Source organism: Gopherus flavomarginatus, chromosome 20, assembly GCF_025201925.1.
Source record: "Gopherus flavomarginatus isolate rGopFla2 chromosome 20, rGopFla2.mat.asm, whole genome shotgun sequence".
Classification (NCBI taxonomy): Eukaryota; Metazoa; Chordata; order Testudines; family Testudinidae; genus Gopherus; species Gopherus flavomarginatus.
In genome coordinates, this window is record NC_066636.1 from 20,911,584 (window position 1) to 20,925,026 (window position 13,443).

The window sequence follows — 13,443 nt, forward strand, 5'->3', positions numbered from 1 at the left end:
GTCTCCTCGTGGCCTTGTTTAATGGTACTAACACTTCCCTGTCTCTACTGGAAATACCTCGCCTGATACTTCCCAGGGCTCCATTAGCCCTTTTCACAGCCGCATTACACTGCTGGCTCCTAGTCATCTTGTGAACAACCAATACACTCACGTCTTTCTCCTCCTCTGTTGCCTCCAACTGATAAGTCCCCAGCTTATAGCAAAAATTCTCATTGTTAGTTCCCAGTTCATGCCTTTGCACTATTTAATGTCATCCCATTTCTATTACTCTAGTTTTAAACGTCACCCAGATCTTCTCAACTGCCTCTGAGGATCTAGGCCTACGTTCCCGCAACCAGAACTTCGGCCTTACCTACACGTGCTGCTTAGTGCACTACGGGAAGCCGCTCAGATACTGTGGTGATGAGGAGTGTGATATAAGAACCGCTGTAGAATAGAGCAGACATAAGTTGCAGCCATTTAACTATAATCTTAAAACCGATGTAGCTAAACCAATGCAAACACCCATGTGGATGTACTTAAGTCAGTTTACAGCTTGCTACGAGCAGTTTAGCTTGCATCAGTTTCAGTTAAATCAGGGCCACTTGTGTGTGCAGACAAAATGGTGTTGTCCTTGCTGAATAGAACAGTCTTCACATTCCCATAGAGAAGCTGATGGACGGAGATTCCTCTGCTGTTATACCTTGACAATGAATAGGTGGCTGGTGGCCTGAGATCACTGCCCACCACCGTGATCTTGTCTCATTGTTTCCTTGTGCTCCCCTGTCTGGCTGTATTTACCTGGGGTTTCTTGCCTTATGCTTAGACTGGAAGCTCTTTGGGCAGGGACCATCTTTTTGTTCTGTGTTTGTACAGCACCTTGCACCATGGGGTAGGCTCCCGGGCTGAGGCTCCCAAGCACTGCTGCAATGTCAGTAATACATAATAATAGATCATGGTAATGTGAAACCATTGAAAGGGGAGATGTGGGAAGTTGTTAGAGAAACTAAGTCCCCCTTTCTCCCAATAAAGGTCGTATTAACTGCTCCACAGTTCACCCTCTATTTGTGCTGCAGCTACTGAGTTTCTGCCATGAAAATCTTAACAGAATGTATGCGTGGCAGCAAGGTCAGTATGTTTGTCTTTTGCCACCTGTATGTGGCACAGCTGTGGTGTTCCAGCCCAGAGGTGGCTGCATTTCAGCTAGGTAAGGAGTGATCCCTGCAGATATACAGGGTACGTCTACATGGCACAGTAAGGCTAGGCTCTGACTCAGGTTTGAACCAAAGTCCCCCACCCTTCCTTCTGCAAACAAATCAGTCTGACTCCAATCAGCGAGAGCCCAAGCCCTGCAGTGACTTGGATCCGAGCCCTGTCATTTTGCAGTGTGGATGCAGCTCGAGCTGCAGACCTGAGTCAGGAGGTCTGTGCAGTGCAGTGTGGATGCAGTAGCACAATCATGATACCCAGGTCCAGCCACTGTAAGTCCAGGTTTACAAGGCAGTGCGGATGCTCAGGTGTAGTCTTAGAAACACCCACTCCACGAGCTTGGGTCCCCAGACCCGGATTTACAATGCAGTGTAGACATACTTGCGTGGGCCTTGTGGGAGGCAGGCTGGCTGCTGCACCCTCATGGAGCCCCACGTGTGGACTGAGCCCAGGCTCGGGGCCCTAACGAGCTGGATCAAAGCGCTTTGGGATGACAGATGTCAAATAAACCCCAGATCATTAACTGTATGTGAAAAGAACAGGAACGCTTGTGGCCCCTTATTTATTTGAGCATAAGCTTTCGTGGGCTACAGCAAGATGATATTTACACATACAGAGAACATGAAAAGGTGGAAGTAGCCATACCGACTGTAAGAGGCCAATCCCTTGAGATGAGCTCTCATCAGCAGGAGAAAACAAAACTTTTGGAGCGATAATCGAGGTGTGAGGATACTTAACACGGGGAAATAGATTCAATTAGTGTAATGACCCAACCATTCCCAGACTCTGTTTAAACCTACGTTAATTGGATCTAATTTGCATATTAATTCACGTTCAGCGGTCTCTCTTTGGAGTCTGCTTTTTGTTGGTGTAAAATTGCCACCTTCGAGTCCGTCACTGAGCGAGCTAGGAGGGCACCCTTCTCGGGCAGCGGCTCCTTTAAGAGCCGTCCTCTCCTTTAAGAGGAGCCGGCCCTGCCCCTTTAAGGCGGGCTGAGCCGGGCCGGCGCACGTGAGCGGAGAGTTGCAACACAGTAGCGAAGATGCCGGGGGGCAGCGCGCTGCTGCTGCGCGGCCTGTGGCTGCTGGGGAGTGTCTCTGGGCTGCTGGCGGCCGCGGGGGGCTATCGGAGGCAGGTGAGCGGGGGCCCCGGGGGCTTTGCTCGTTCGCTGCAGAAGCAGGTTTCGCGGCTGTAGCAATGTCATGGGGTCTGGCCCAGGGACATCCGTGCGAAGAGGGGAACGCGCAGCCTGGGGGGCTCGGCAGAGCCGGGCGGGCGGGGAGCTGCAGTGCCTGGCTTTGCAGGCTGGTTGGATTCATTCAATTACTTCTACCTGCAGTTCCCCCCTTCCCCAGATGTTGTTGGCTGAGGTCTTTCTCTGTGTGCAAGCGCCTTGTCCTGCCTTCCGTTTGCGGGCATCTTGCGGCAGCCCCCGCCGAGTCCCATCAGGGGAACCAGCTGCCCTGCTGTGGGGGGTGGAGGGGCGGGCGCTGGCTCGCCAGGAAGCTGGATTCTTACCCTGGCCCAGCTACTTCTAATGCTCCTTCCCTACAGCTGGGCCAGAGAGGAGCCTGGGAGTGAAATAAACCACAGGCCTGTAGCTTGGCAGCTCCAAATAAGCAGCTTGAAGAAATGGGGGGGGGGGTCAGAACCTGGCTAATGGCACCGCATGGGGGCCTGCTCAGTAATAATTGAGGGTGTGTCCTCAGTGGGGGGAGGATAGGGAGTGACTGGCTCAGGCAGACCCCTGTCGGCCCCGGGGGGGGTCCCAGCAGATGAGCTCAGTATGGCAGTGAGTGCTGGGGGGAGCTTGTCCTGCAAGTGTCTGGCGGTCCTGTTCCTGGGGTATATTAGTCCCTGGGTATAGTTCATGAATAACCCCCTTTGATGGCCAGCTATCAGCCCTCTCTTCCCAGCGCCCTCCTGGCTGTCAACAGCAGTCTGCTCTCCCCAGCCGGCCTCTCTTGGTGACTCACGGGGAACGACTCTTGCTTAGAGAGAGTTTCTGTCTTTCCCTGACATGCCCTGTCAAAGCAGGAAGTGGAACTGCTGAGCTGGTTCCTTTCCAAGCCTACAGGCTCCAGGCTAGCAACTGTGGGGCTTCTCCTTCTGCAAAGTGCTCTGGCTTCTTGGGACTTTCCTTTTTAGTTTAATAAAGCCTGGAAGAAGGGAAACCTCATCTTAGATCTGCTCTACCTAGTCCTGCCTTGGGGGGTGGGGATGAATTAGATCACCCCTTGAGATCCCTTCCCGCCCTTGTTTCTGTGGGTCTATGAAACACTGTGCTTGTCCCAATATAACTCTGTTAGGGGTGTGATTTATTTTAACTTATTTGATATATATTTTTTGTTAGCAATATTGTTATACCAGTACAACCCTCCCAGTGTGGCTGCAGTTATGCTGGTGTAGAGGTGCCTTGTATTGGTATCACCTATTTTCCCTTCCCATAGAGGAATAGTTAGACATCATCCCATTTATACTGGTGTGCCGCCTCCACACTTGTATGGCTTCAGCTATCCTGGGATAAGTGAAGTGGTGCAACTTTTTTGTGGGTTTCGACAAGGCTTTATGATGTGTCTGGGGAGTTTTTGTCATCTGTCCCATGTAATCAGAGCATTGAAGCAAGACCAGCAGCAAACCTCTCGATTCTCCCATTTCCCCGGCATCAGAAAGAAACTGAATCTGTGTGTTCTTCCCTTCCCTTGGTTATTGAAATTCTGCTCCTTTTGGTCAGATACTTTGGTCGAAGCGAAACACACAACAAAACCGGAGACTGCTCGATGATGGAGCTCTGTCTAGATGGCTTGGATGATTCAATGGGTCTCTTCCAACTCTTAATATCTGGAGTCTTATGCCCCAGACTGACAATATCTGGGGCAAAGCTGATGGAATTAGGAGAAACCTTCTTTTACTGGGTTTAGTATCTGTGGGGTCTATTGTATTAAAAAATGCAGCTGTGTTTGTTACTATGGAATTGTACCTCATTCCTGTAGGAGGAGAGGGAGTGAAGCCCTGTCTGCCGGGGAAGGATGGTCTAGTGGTTTGGGGGTGAGCCTCTGGCCTGGGAGACCTGGGCGCAGTTCCCAACTTGGCCCCAGACTCCTTGTGTGATATCAGGCAAGTCGCTTAGTTTCACTGGGCCTCGGTTCCCCCCCCATCTGTAAAAAGGTGGATACTTTGCTACCTCACAGCAAAGGTTGTCTCATGCCTAGATGCTGTGGCAATAGGGTCCCAGACAGGCAGCCTAATGGGCCGATATAATGCAGAGCTCCAGATCCCCGGTGGCCCTAAGGAGTCCAGGGCTGACAATCCTGGTCTAAACTTGTCCTGCCACTGCCCAGCAGGGCACGTGCTGAGCCAAGCCTAATGAGCTCAGGAACGGTCTGGGTGTGTGAATAATGCCCTGCCCACGCTCTGCCTCCCATCGCCCAGGTGACCGTGCAGGCCATCCCCGGCTCGAACAGCTCCTCCGCCAACCTCCTGCACGTGCGGGCCGTGGGCCAGAACGACACCCTGCACTACGTGTGGAGCAGCATCGGAGCGCCCACCGTGCTGCTGCTTTACACCCGGAGCGAGAGCAGCGCCCTGCGCGTCAACTGGACCAAGCTCCTCTCGGCCTCCCCCGCCGGGGCCATCTGGATTGAGCCACCCGGCAGTGTCGTCTACTCCACGGCTATCGTCTTCACCAAGGTCGGGGTGGCGGTCGTGAGGGAGGCTGGGTCAGAGTTGAAGGAGCCACTTACTTAGCTCTTGGCACAGCTGGTCCTAGAAGGTGGCCTCCGGCCCTGCCACGTAGGGCACCCAGCTGCCCTTTGTTCATACCCATTTGCTGCCTGATGTGAGGCTGCCCCTACACAGCCTTCTCCAGTGCGCTGTCCCTTATCTGCTTCCTGGGGGGTGGGGGTGCCCACCTCTTCCCTTGGGGTGGGAACCCTGCTGTGGATGCAAGTTGGGAAAACTCTGCTGCCGCTTAGCCTGTGTGCTGTGCCTTTAAATTTCTGGCAGGAGGCAGCTCCTTCCTGGGGGGAGGGTGAGGGGAACAAGCCCCACTGAGCATGCGGGTGGGATGAAAGGAGCGGTTTGCAATGGAGGGTGCCTCCCTCAGTAGTCAGGGGAAATAGGTGGAACAGGCATGGTGCCCTGCATTGCCTAGGGGCTGGGGTCAGGTGTGCATGTGCAGGGGGGAGGTGGTGTTTAAAGTCTCTTCCAATGCAAACCAAGGCCCCTCTCCCTCCTGCTTCCAGGTGTTCGAGTACAACGGTGCCAATGTGTCGGCCCTCTCCAAGGGGCAGGAGGAGCCGTTCTACCCCATCTACGACCTGGCTGGCTTCTCCTGGCAGAGCGTGAACCGCACCGTGAACCAGACAGCCCTCACGGCCAGGTTCCAGGGGGTGGACACCTCGGACCCCGGGGGGGCCTTTGGCAATGGCACCATCTCCTTTCAGGTGAGGCGGTCCTCCCCCGCGCCGCTTCCTTCCCGGGAGAGGAGTCTGCCACCACCTGTCCAAAGGGGTGACCCAATGCCCACTGAAACTGATGGGAGGCTTTTCAGGAGCTCAGGATTGGGCCCCTTGGGCATTCTTGGCTCTACCCTCTGTGCCATTGGAGATATGCTACATGCCCTCCAGCCCCGCACCAGCCTCTTAGCTGCCTCTCCTCTGTTGCTGTTGACCCTCTCCCTGTCCTGGTCCTCTGGTCCCCTGCCCAGCCTTGTTTGCCTTCTCCAAACAGCATTCTTCCCCACGACCCTTATACTCTTCCCCTCACCTCTTCCTGATCAAGTAGGGTTCCCTCAGCTTACAGCAGGGCCATGGTTGGGCGGGGCTGCGTTGGGACCTGCTTCCCGACTGCCAAAAGCCACCCCCTATTCTATCCTTCTGGGAATAGAACCCCGGAGTCCTGGCTCCCAGTCTCATGTGCTGTAGTGTGAGCGCATTCCCTGGAGGATGAGCCACTCCTCACTGGTTCCCCAGTGGCCTAGCAAGACCCAGTGGTTTCTCAGACCTTCTCCAAGCCCCCAGGACTGTTTGGAGGAGGTTCATAGATTAAGGTGAGAAGGGGCCATTCTGATCCTCTGGTCAAACCTCCTGTATAACACAGGCCAGAGAACCTTGCCCAGCAATTCCTGCATGCAGCCCATATCTTCTCAGGGAGCTCGTGTATCTCCCTAAGAGAGACATCTGGGCTTGACTGAAAGGCTGGAAGAGATGGTGAATCCTCCAGGGCTTTCGGTGCATTGTTATTCCAATGGTAACGCTGCTGGGCTGGGTAATCTGGCATAGTTTCATCACCGTAGGCGCCTTCTGGTCACTGTAGGGTGTATGGAGTTATAAGGGGTGTCGTGATGAGTCCCCCATATCCTTGCTGTAACACTTGTTATGGTAGCACTTGGTACCCGCCTAGTGCTGGGTGCTGCACAGACATGATGCCGTCCCTGCCTGAAAGAGCTGACAACCTGAATGGACAAGGGAGGGTGTGAGGGGAAACTGAGGCATGAAGAAGGGAAGTGACTTGCCCAAGATGATCCAGCAGGTCAGTAGCAGGGCTGGGAGCAGACCCCATGAGTTCTGAGTCCTGGCCTACTGGACTGTGCTATTCCTCTCCTATGCCTCCGCCTCCAGGTGACAGCCTACGAGCAGGGTGGCCGGGATGGCCCCCTCCCTTGCCTCCTGCACACTGCCAACAGCTCCAAAGTGGAGTTCATCATGGACAATGTGGCCCCACGCGGCAACAGTTCTCGCTTCATGCTGGAGGTGGTCACAGTGGAGGAGAAAGGCGGGCGCAAGAGGCTCCAATCAGTGCGGTCCATTGATGATGAGTATACGCCCACCATCTTTGAGGTGAGGGCTAGGGAGCACTATGGTGCTGAAAGCCATCCAGCTGTCTAGACAGATGCTGGTTAGGAGCTCAGCTACCACCGTAATGGGCACCATTTAGGAGCCAATATAGAATAGAATGGGGAGGGAAGAGGCTGGAGTAGGAGTGAATATGATCCATGTTGGTGGGGCGGGGAGGGGATATCCCATTCTAATGGCTGACACATATATTGAGGGTAAGAGTCTACTACAAGTGACAGTGGGAGAAGTTCCTCCTTTAGCTCAAGTGGTAGAGGTGGAGACCCTTGGTGCTTCATGGCCCTAGTGACCTGAAGAGGTGGTGATATTGGCAGGGGACGACACGCCGATTTAAATCCAGGTTGGCTGGAAAAAGAAACTTCCTGAGAAATGTTGCTTGTTGGATTGCAATTTCTGTCTTTGATGGAGACTTTCCAGCTGCTCTAATTCTCAAGCCTCAAATGTTAAGGTTAGCAAAGGGCCCTTCACCTAGTATTTGTTCCCACGGTGTCTTGTTTCTGGCTTCTACAACCTGCCTGTGCTATTAGCCTGCTTGTATGGGAGAAATCCAGGCACGAGAAAGTGAAGTCACTTTCCTGAGTCAGTGCCAGAGCTGGGAAAGGAACCTAGGAGTCCTGGCTCCTGGCGCTCAGCTTTGATCAGCAGGATGTGCTCTCTGGTTTCTGTCCTGGGCACTGGAAGGAATCCTGGCTCTCGCTACCCCCACCCCCGCTCTAACCATTAGATCATGATCCCTCCCAGTGCTGGGGTCAGACCCCAGGAGTCCTAGCTCCCAGCTCCCTTGCTCCAGTGTGAAAGCAGTTGCTCGTCATGCCCTTGCTTCGTCTGCCCTCTTAATGTGTTGCTCTCTCCCCTCTCTCTGGGTGGGGGCAGATGGCCCAGCTGGTGTCCGAGTCCCGCAACAACAGCATCGGCCCAAGCTTCTTCCAGTGGAAGACGACGGCATATGGCTCCAGGGAGGCCAGCCGGGAGAACGCCATCCGCTGCCGCTACCGCCCCCTGCAGACAGCCAACCAGACGCTGCCGGGGCCCAGCATCGCGCACGCCTACTTCGGGGAGGGCCTGGAGCTCAGCCACCACATTGCCGCCATCAATATCTCCTTCGGCGGCGAGGATGGGGAGATCTACGCTGAGAAGGGCTACCTGAGCTGGTGAGTGGTATCTCCCCACCAGCTTCTACCTACTACCCCTGCAGAGTGCTAGGTGCTGCCCATGTGCATGGACGGTGCAGCTCCTGCCCTGGAGAGCTCCTGGCTGACAGCCTCTGGCTCCCTGCTGCTGCCCCACTCCCCCTCCCAACAGGTCTGTGGCTTGGAAAGGTCAGTCACTGAGCCTCACTTCTCCCTGCCCTCCAAGTAGCTTCCTCTGTCCTCTGCCACGGGCTACTTCAAACTCCCCCCCAACTATCTCTGCACAGAGGGGAAGTGACTGGCTTGCAGGGCAGAGGCAGGATTTGAACCCAGGTCTCCCAAGCCCAGTGCCTTATCCCCAAGGCTGTCCTCTGTCCCTCTTGTGGGGAGGAAGGGGGCCATGGGACTCGGCTCTTTGGCCCAGACCGGCCACTTCATCGCTGGCTAGCCTCTTCCTTTGCTCCCTGCCTCCCCCAGGTCTGCCTTGCTCGGCTTTGGCACGCCCCCAAAAGACACCTTCTCTCCCCTCGTGATGGCCATCGTGGCTGTGGCCATGGGCACCCCCGTGGTGCTGCTGCTGGCAGGAGGCCTTGTGGTGCTGTTTGCACGGAGGAAGCGCCATTCCCAGTATCAGCCCATCAACTGACCGACGTGGGCAGGACTCAGAAACAGCTAGTGCCGGCCACGGTTCTCTCGCCAGACCCTCGGGCTCCCCCGAGGCTCCTGAAGTGGCTGCTCCTGGGAACTTATTTATTAACAGCCACAGTTACGCATCCTCTTCTCTATCTCCACGGTCCTGACCCCTCGTCACTCCCGGCTCAGGGGAATAGTGCAATGATCTGCAGTCCTACCTCTGCACCCTGGATCCTGGCTCTTCAGCACTCAGCTTGGGGAGGTGGGAAGGAGACCCGCCCTGTATTCATGGCTGTTCGGTTGTCTGATGCCTTGAGGATGGACTGATCCACTTCTCCCTTACTGCTTCTAAAAGACTTGTAGGGGGTATCTGGCACTGAGGGTCTCCCCGGGGGCTCTAGAATACATTCCATGGCAGGGCTGAGATCCGGCAGGGCCTGCCTGAGAAATGCCTCGCTTAAGGGGTCAGAAGCATTAGCTTTAGCAGTTTCTAGGCCAGTGTCTAGCTTCTCCCTTCACTCAACCCATCAGCGCACCTGACCCGGCGTTCACAAATACAGAATCTTCCCATAGGGCGCTCTGCAAGGTGCTACCCAGCTTCAGGTTTTAATTGCTGCTCTTGGTTTAAACCAGCCAGCGAGGGATTGTGGCTCGACAGCGGGGTTGGTCGTGTTCACCACTGGGAGAAATGATCTTCTGTCTCTTTTAAAAAGGAGAAACCACTAGTCGTCTTCTCCCTCAAAGGCTGGGTCACAGAAGGCAACGTGCCTTTGCTGTATAAATCGCCAGCTTGTGAGCAGATCAACCTAGTTACACCCCGCATGTGCCACCCACTTGAGTGTTTTGTAATGCCAGCAGTTCCTTGGTGGGAGAAGGTGGTGTCACGCGGTTGTAACACTCTGCTGCATGCTCACCAGTGAGGCAATCTGCTGCCCGTGAATTCTAACTGTACCGGGACGGCTAAAAAGTAGCCTTTCGCCAATAGGGCGGAGGCTTTTCAGAATGAACTAATGACGCATCCCAAGATCAATGTTAGGTGTCCAGCATGAGTCCCCTTAAAAGGGGCCAGATCTTTATTTCTTTTATCAGTGCTTGGCCCTGCCTGCAAAACAGGGCCTCCTTCAAGGTACCACAGGTGGGGAGCCCAAAAAATCACCATTCTCTTTTTGAAAATCTTGGCCTGAAAAGTTCTAAATTCAGAGTGTCAAGCACTCCCCTCAGCTGGCAAGTTCCAGGTCCCACTGCTGTTACACCCGTATTCTCACTCTTGAGTTTGCTCAGAGGAGCCAGCTCTGAACATGTTACTTGAAATCTCACCAAGCACCCTCACTCTGCTGTATGTAATCCACTCTGTGGTTGAGAGGTGATCACAGGTTTTCCTCAGATGCTTCTGTCTTTTGATCTGCCTTTTGGACCAATTAAAGAACATTTTTTTTTAAAGACCTCTCTGCCTTTTGGTAGCTTTGTACATATGTAGGGCCAGGCTGGTGGTAAATGTGTATTCGAGTGGTGCCTGGGGCCCCAGGCTGGCTGCTGTGTGAACAAAGACCATCCCTGCCCCATGAATTGAAATAAATTTTCATGTGTCCTGCTCAGCTGGGACAGACCATTGTGAGCAGCAAGACCCAGGGGTCAAAGGGCATTCCAGCTTCATTGCAGGAACATCCACCAGGGATAATGGTGAAGATAGTACAAATTATTGAAAGGGAGTAAGTTTTTGCTGATGTCACTATTGGCTGGGAAATGAAATCCTAGTTTCTTTTCTCTAGTGCTGATTGCGTGGGTCCCAGCTCGCTGGTAGCCTGTTCTTAATTTTTTTTTTTCCAACTAGTTTTACAATCAAGGGCTTCTAACTCTTGGGTGGGTCACAGTAAAAAGCCAATCCCGTGAGAGCTGTCAGATGAACCTGGCTTGGCTGGTGCCTACATGGCAGACCCATAGAGGAACTGGTCGTGGCTGATTTGGTGTGGTGGTCTGATGCAGTGTCCCAGCTGGGGGCTAGGTGGGATTGTGTTTCTGGAGGGGTAGCTGCTTGGATGAGAGGTGAAGTGAATTGCCCAAGGCCATTTTGGGTACAAGGGAAGCTGTTTAAAGTTAGTGTCCCAGCTGAATTCCAAATCGCTGGAACTTACCTTTCTCCCCGCAGTCTCTGTTGGCACTTGATGTCACTCCCCATTCTGGATGACTCTTTACTGTTGCTGTGCTACAGTGTTCAGCCCCAGAACTGGCTGCATTTCCCCAGGGGAAGAAATAATTCCTATATGTCACGCCAATATGTTTGTGATCCATTTTTAATGGTTACCAAATAGCTTAAGGTGCAAGGTAGTAGAGTAGCATCCTCTCTCTGCCTGGGTTTGAGGCTATGTCCATCATGGTGCAATAACATGGGTGCTGCTAATGGAGCCATGTCTGAGTTAGCTCCCTCCCCTAGCAAGTGACAGCAAGATGCTGGAGAGTGGAGAATCAGACCGAGCCTGGCCTCACTGCTGGCTGTGGGCCTGTGGGAACTGGTGTCTCGGCTGGTACAGGTTACTTCTGGATCTCAGACGAGGCATGTTTGCCAGCTGTTCTGTAGCATAATTTAGTGCTATCCTGGCTGCCATGACGCGAGAAACAGGTGAGTTAGCAGTCACATCAGCTTAGGTACAGTCCTAAGGTAGAGATGGGGCCCAGTGTTGGAATCCAAACTCTACAGTTCCGAGGTGGTTGAATGAGAGTTTCTGGTCCAGTCCCATTTCTAATCTAAACAGTTCTTGCCTTTATGACAAGGGATCCATTCTGGCTCCATGCCTCCAGCTGTCTGGGGGGAGTGGCTGGCTGTGATATATTGCACGCAGGTCTAGCAGTGTAAAGGGGAGCAGAGAAAGCTTTAACATGGAGGGCACTGCCCCTGTCTGGGATGAACTTATGCACACACACCCCCTGCCAGCTAATTAAGTTATTTAATGGGACAGCTGTCTGCTCTGTCTATGAATAACAGTAATAACCTCTAATACTATCTAGCTCTCTTCACCAAAGGAGTTCAGTGTCATTATCTCCACTTTACTGGAGGAGGAGCGGGGGGAGAACTGAGGCACAGAGCAGGGAAGTGATTTGCTCATGGTCACCCAGTAAGCCTCAAACATTGCTGTGACAGTGTGGTGCACATGTGCTCTAGTGACAAAATCCTGTCACCTGGCACCACTCACGTTGACTTCACAGCAGCCAGGGCTGTAGACATGGAGCATCTAACCTGTGGGAGTTTCCACCTCAGGACTCCAGCGGGATGATTCTTAAAAAGACAGGATCAGGTGGTGCTCGGCTCTAGTGTTCGGTGCAGCTCAAACCCCACACGCTTGTGCTGAGTGTTCGTAGGCTTTGGCACTGAACTTGCCAGCCTTGTGGTGGTGGTTCTGTATCTACGATTCTGGGCTAAAGAAACCCCAACCTCATGCTGCAGGGCTGCAAGCCTGAAGGAGTCAGGCAGGAATTCCATGCTGCTGGTGGTTTCATCTTCCTTTGGCTGTTCCTGCAGATGAGACCAGACCAGGAGCCTGATGCAGTTTGAATTTTTTTTCCTCTCTCTTTTCAGGGTGGTTGGAAGAACAGTGGGAAGAAACACTTTCCAGTCAGGAAAGGGGATTTCACCTATATGGACACTTTCCAGCAGGAACATTTAAACACTGTGTGTGCCTGAGCTACCATGGTGCCTCCTGCCTGGACTATGTCTTCCATGATACATCAAGCAGCGTGAGGCTACAGGGGTTCATGGGAAATGTAATCTAACCAGTGAACTGAACCCACAGGCGAGCATGAGTCCCAGAACTATAACTCCCATCAGTCATTGCAGCCTCCGCAGAAGGCAGAGAGCTTAGTATCAACCCACAAAAATTAGACACTTGCAAACTGGAATTTTTTTTTTTTAGAACTCTTTGGACAGGATACTGACCTCAATGGGCTATTGCTCTGACCCAGTATTGCCATTCTTATGTTCATTAAAAGGTTTGAGACAGGTTTTTTCCCCAAATCAGCCTGCAAACAGATACAGAAATACTGGAATTTCCTGCAGGATAGAAAGCCTGCTTATTTTTTTTTAATCTGCTCCACTCCGTTGACTAAAAAACTTCCATGTAGTTCAAAGTGACTGTACCAAGCTCTGCAACTTACGAAAGTAAAAGATCCTTTATTTATTTCCCCCCACTGACAAAAATGCAACAGCCCTCCCTCCCCGACTTGCTTTCTCTTAAGCCCCCATACACAGTCCTCTGCAGTCAAGGGGAACTCAGCTGTTGATGGCACTTGGTGTTGGATTGACCCACATCTATCATCACCACCTCCTGTAGGAGAACCACTCACCCTTGACAAGAACATTGCAGCTGGTGCATTGCAAGTGACATGTGAACAAGAAAAATAAATGTGTGGCAAGGTCTAGTGGGCCAAAAAAAAATATCCTCTGCAGCTCTGGTAGGTGCCAATTCTCTCTCTGACCATGAAATGCCTCTTCGTACACAACACTGGCTTGCCAGCCTGTTACCCTGCAGCTTCCATAAGGAATGCATGGAACCCTAGATGAGGTTTTGGCCCCTAACTTTTACTAGACAGGCTGTGAGATCTGTGCTTCTAGGACAAATACTGATGTCTCTCTAAAGTGTATATAA

The 13,443-nt window shown here is 52.8% G+C and overlaps 1 protein-coding gene across 1 annotated transcript; it reads left to right on the forward strand.

Moving 5' to 3' along the window:
- The first annotated feature begins 2,219 nt into the window (after positions 1-2,219).
- On the forward strand, positions 2,220-9,703 carry GLMP (glycosylated lysosomal membrane protein). The gene is made up of 6 exons (XM_050930674.1): positions 2,220-2,323; positions 4,621-4,878; positions 5,433-5,633; positions 6,810-7,028; positions 7,917-8,194; positions 8,651-9,703. Exons 1-6 carry the CDS (start codon positions 2,231-2,233, stop codon positions 8,817-8,819), a joined length of 1,218 nt encoding a protein of 405 aa, XP_050786631.1. The 5' UTR covers positions 2,220-2,230; the 3' UTR covers positions 8,820-9,703.
- The last annotated feature ends 3,740 nt before the right edge of the window (positions 9,704-13,443 follow it).

What these genes read in the sequence shown, in the direction of transcription:
- GLMP (XM_050930674.1), top strand. Translation starts at nt 2,231, where the DNA reads ATGCCGGGGGGCAGCGCGCTGCTGCTGCGCGGCCTGTGGCTGCTGGGG. An exon ending in ATGGCACCATCTCCTTTCAG is followed by an intron (nt 5,634 to 6,809) that starts GTGAGGCGGTCC and finishes CTCCGCCTCCAG; the next exon opens with GTGACAGCCTACGAGCAGGG. An exon ending in GAGAAGGGCTACCTGAGCTG is followed by an intron (nt 8,195 to 8,650) that starts GTGAGTGGTATC and finishes TGCCTCCCCCAG; the next exon opens with GTCTGCCTTGCTCGGCTTTG.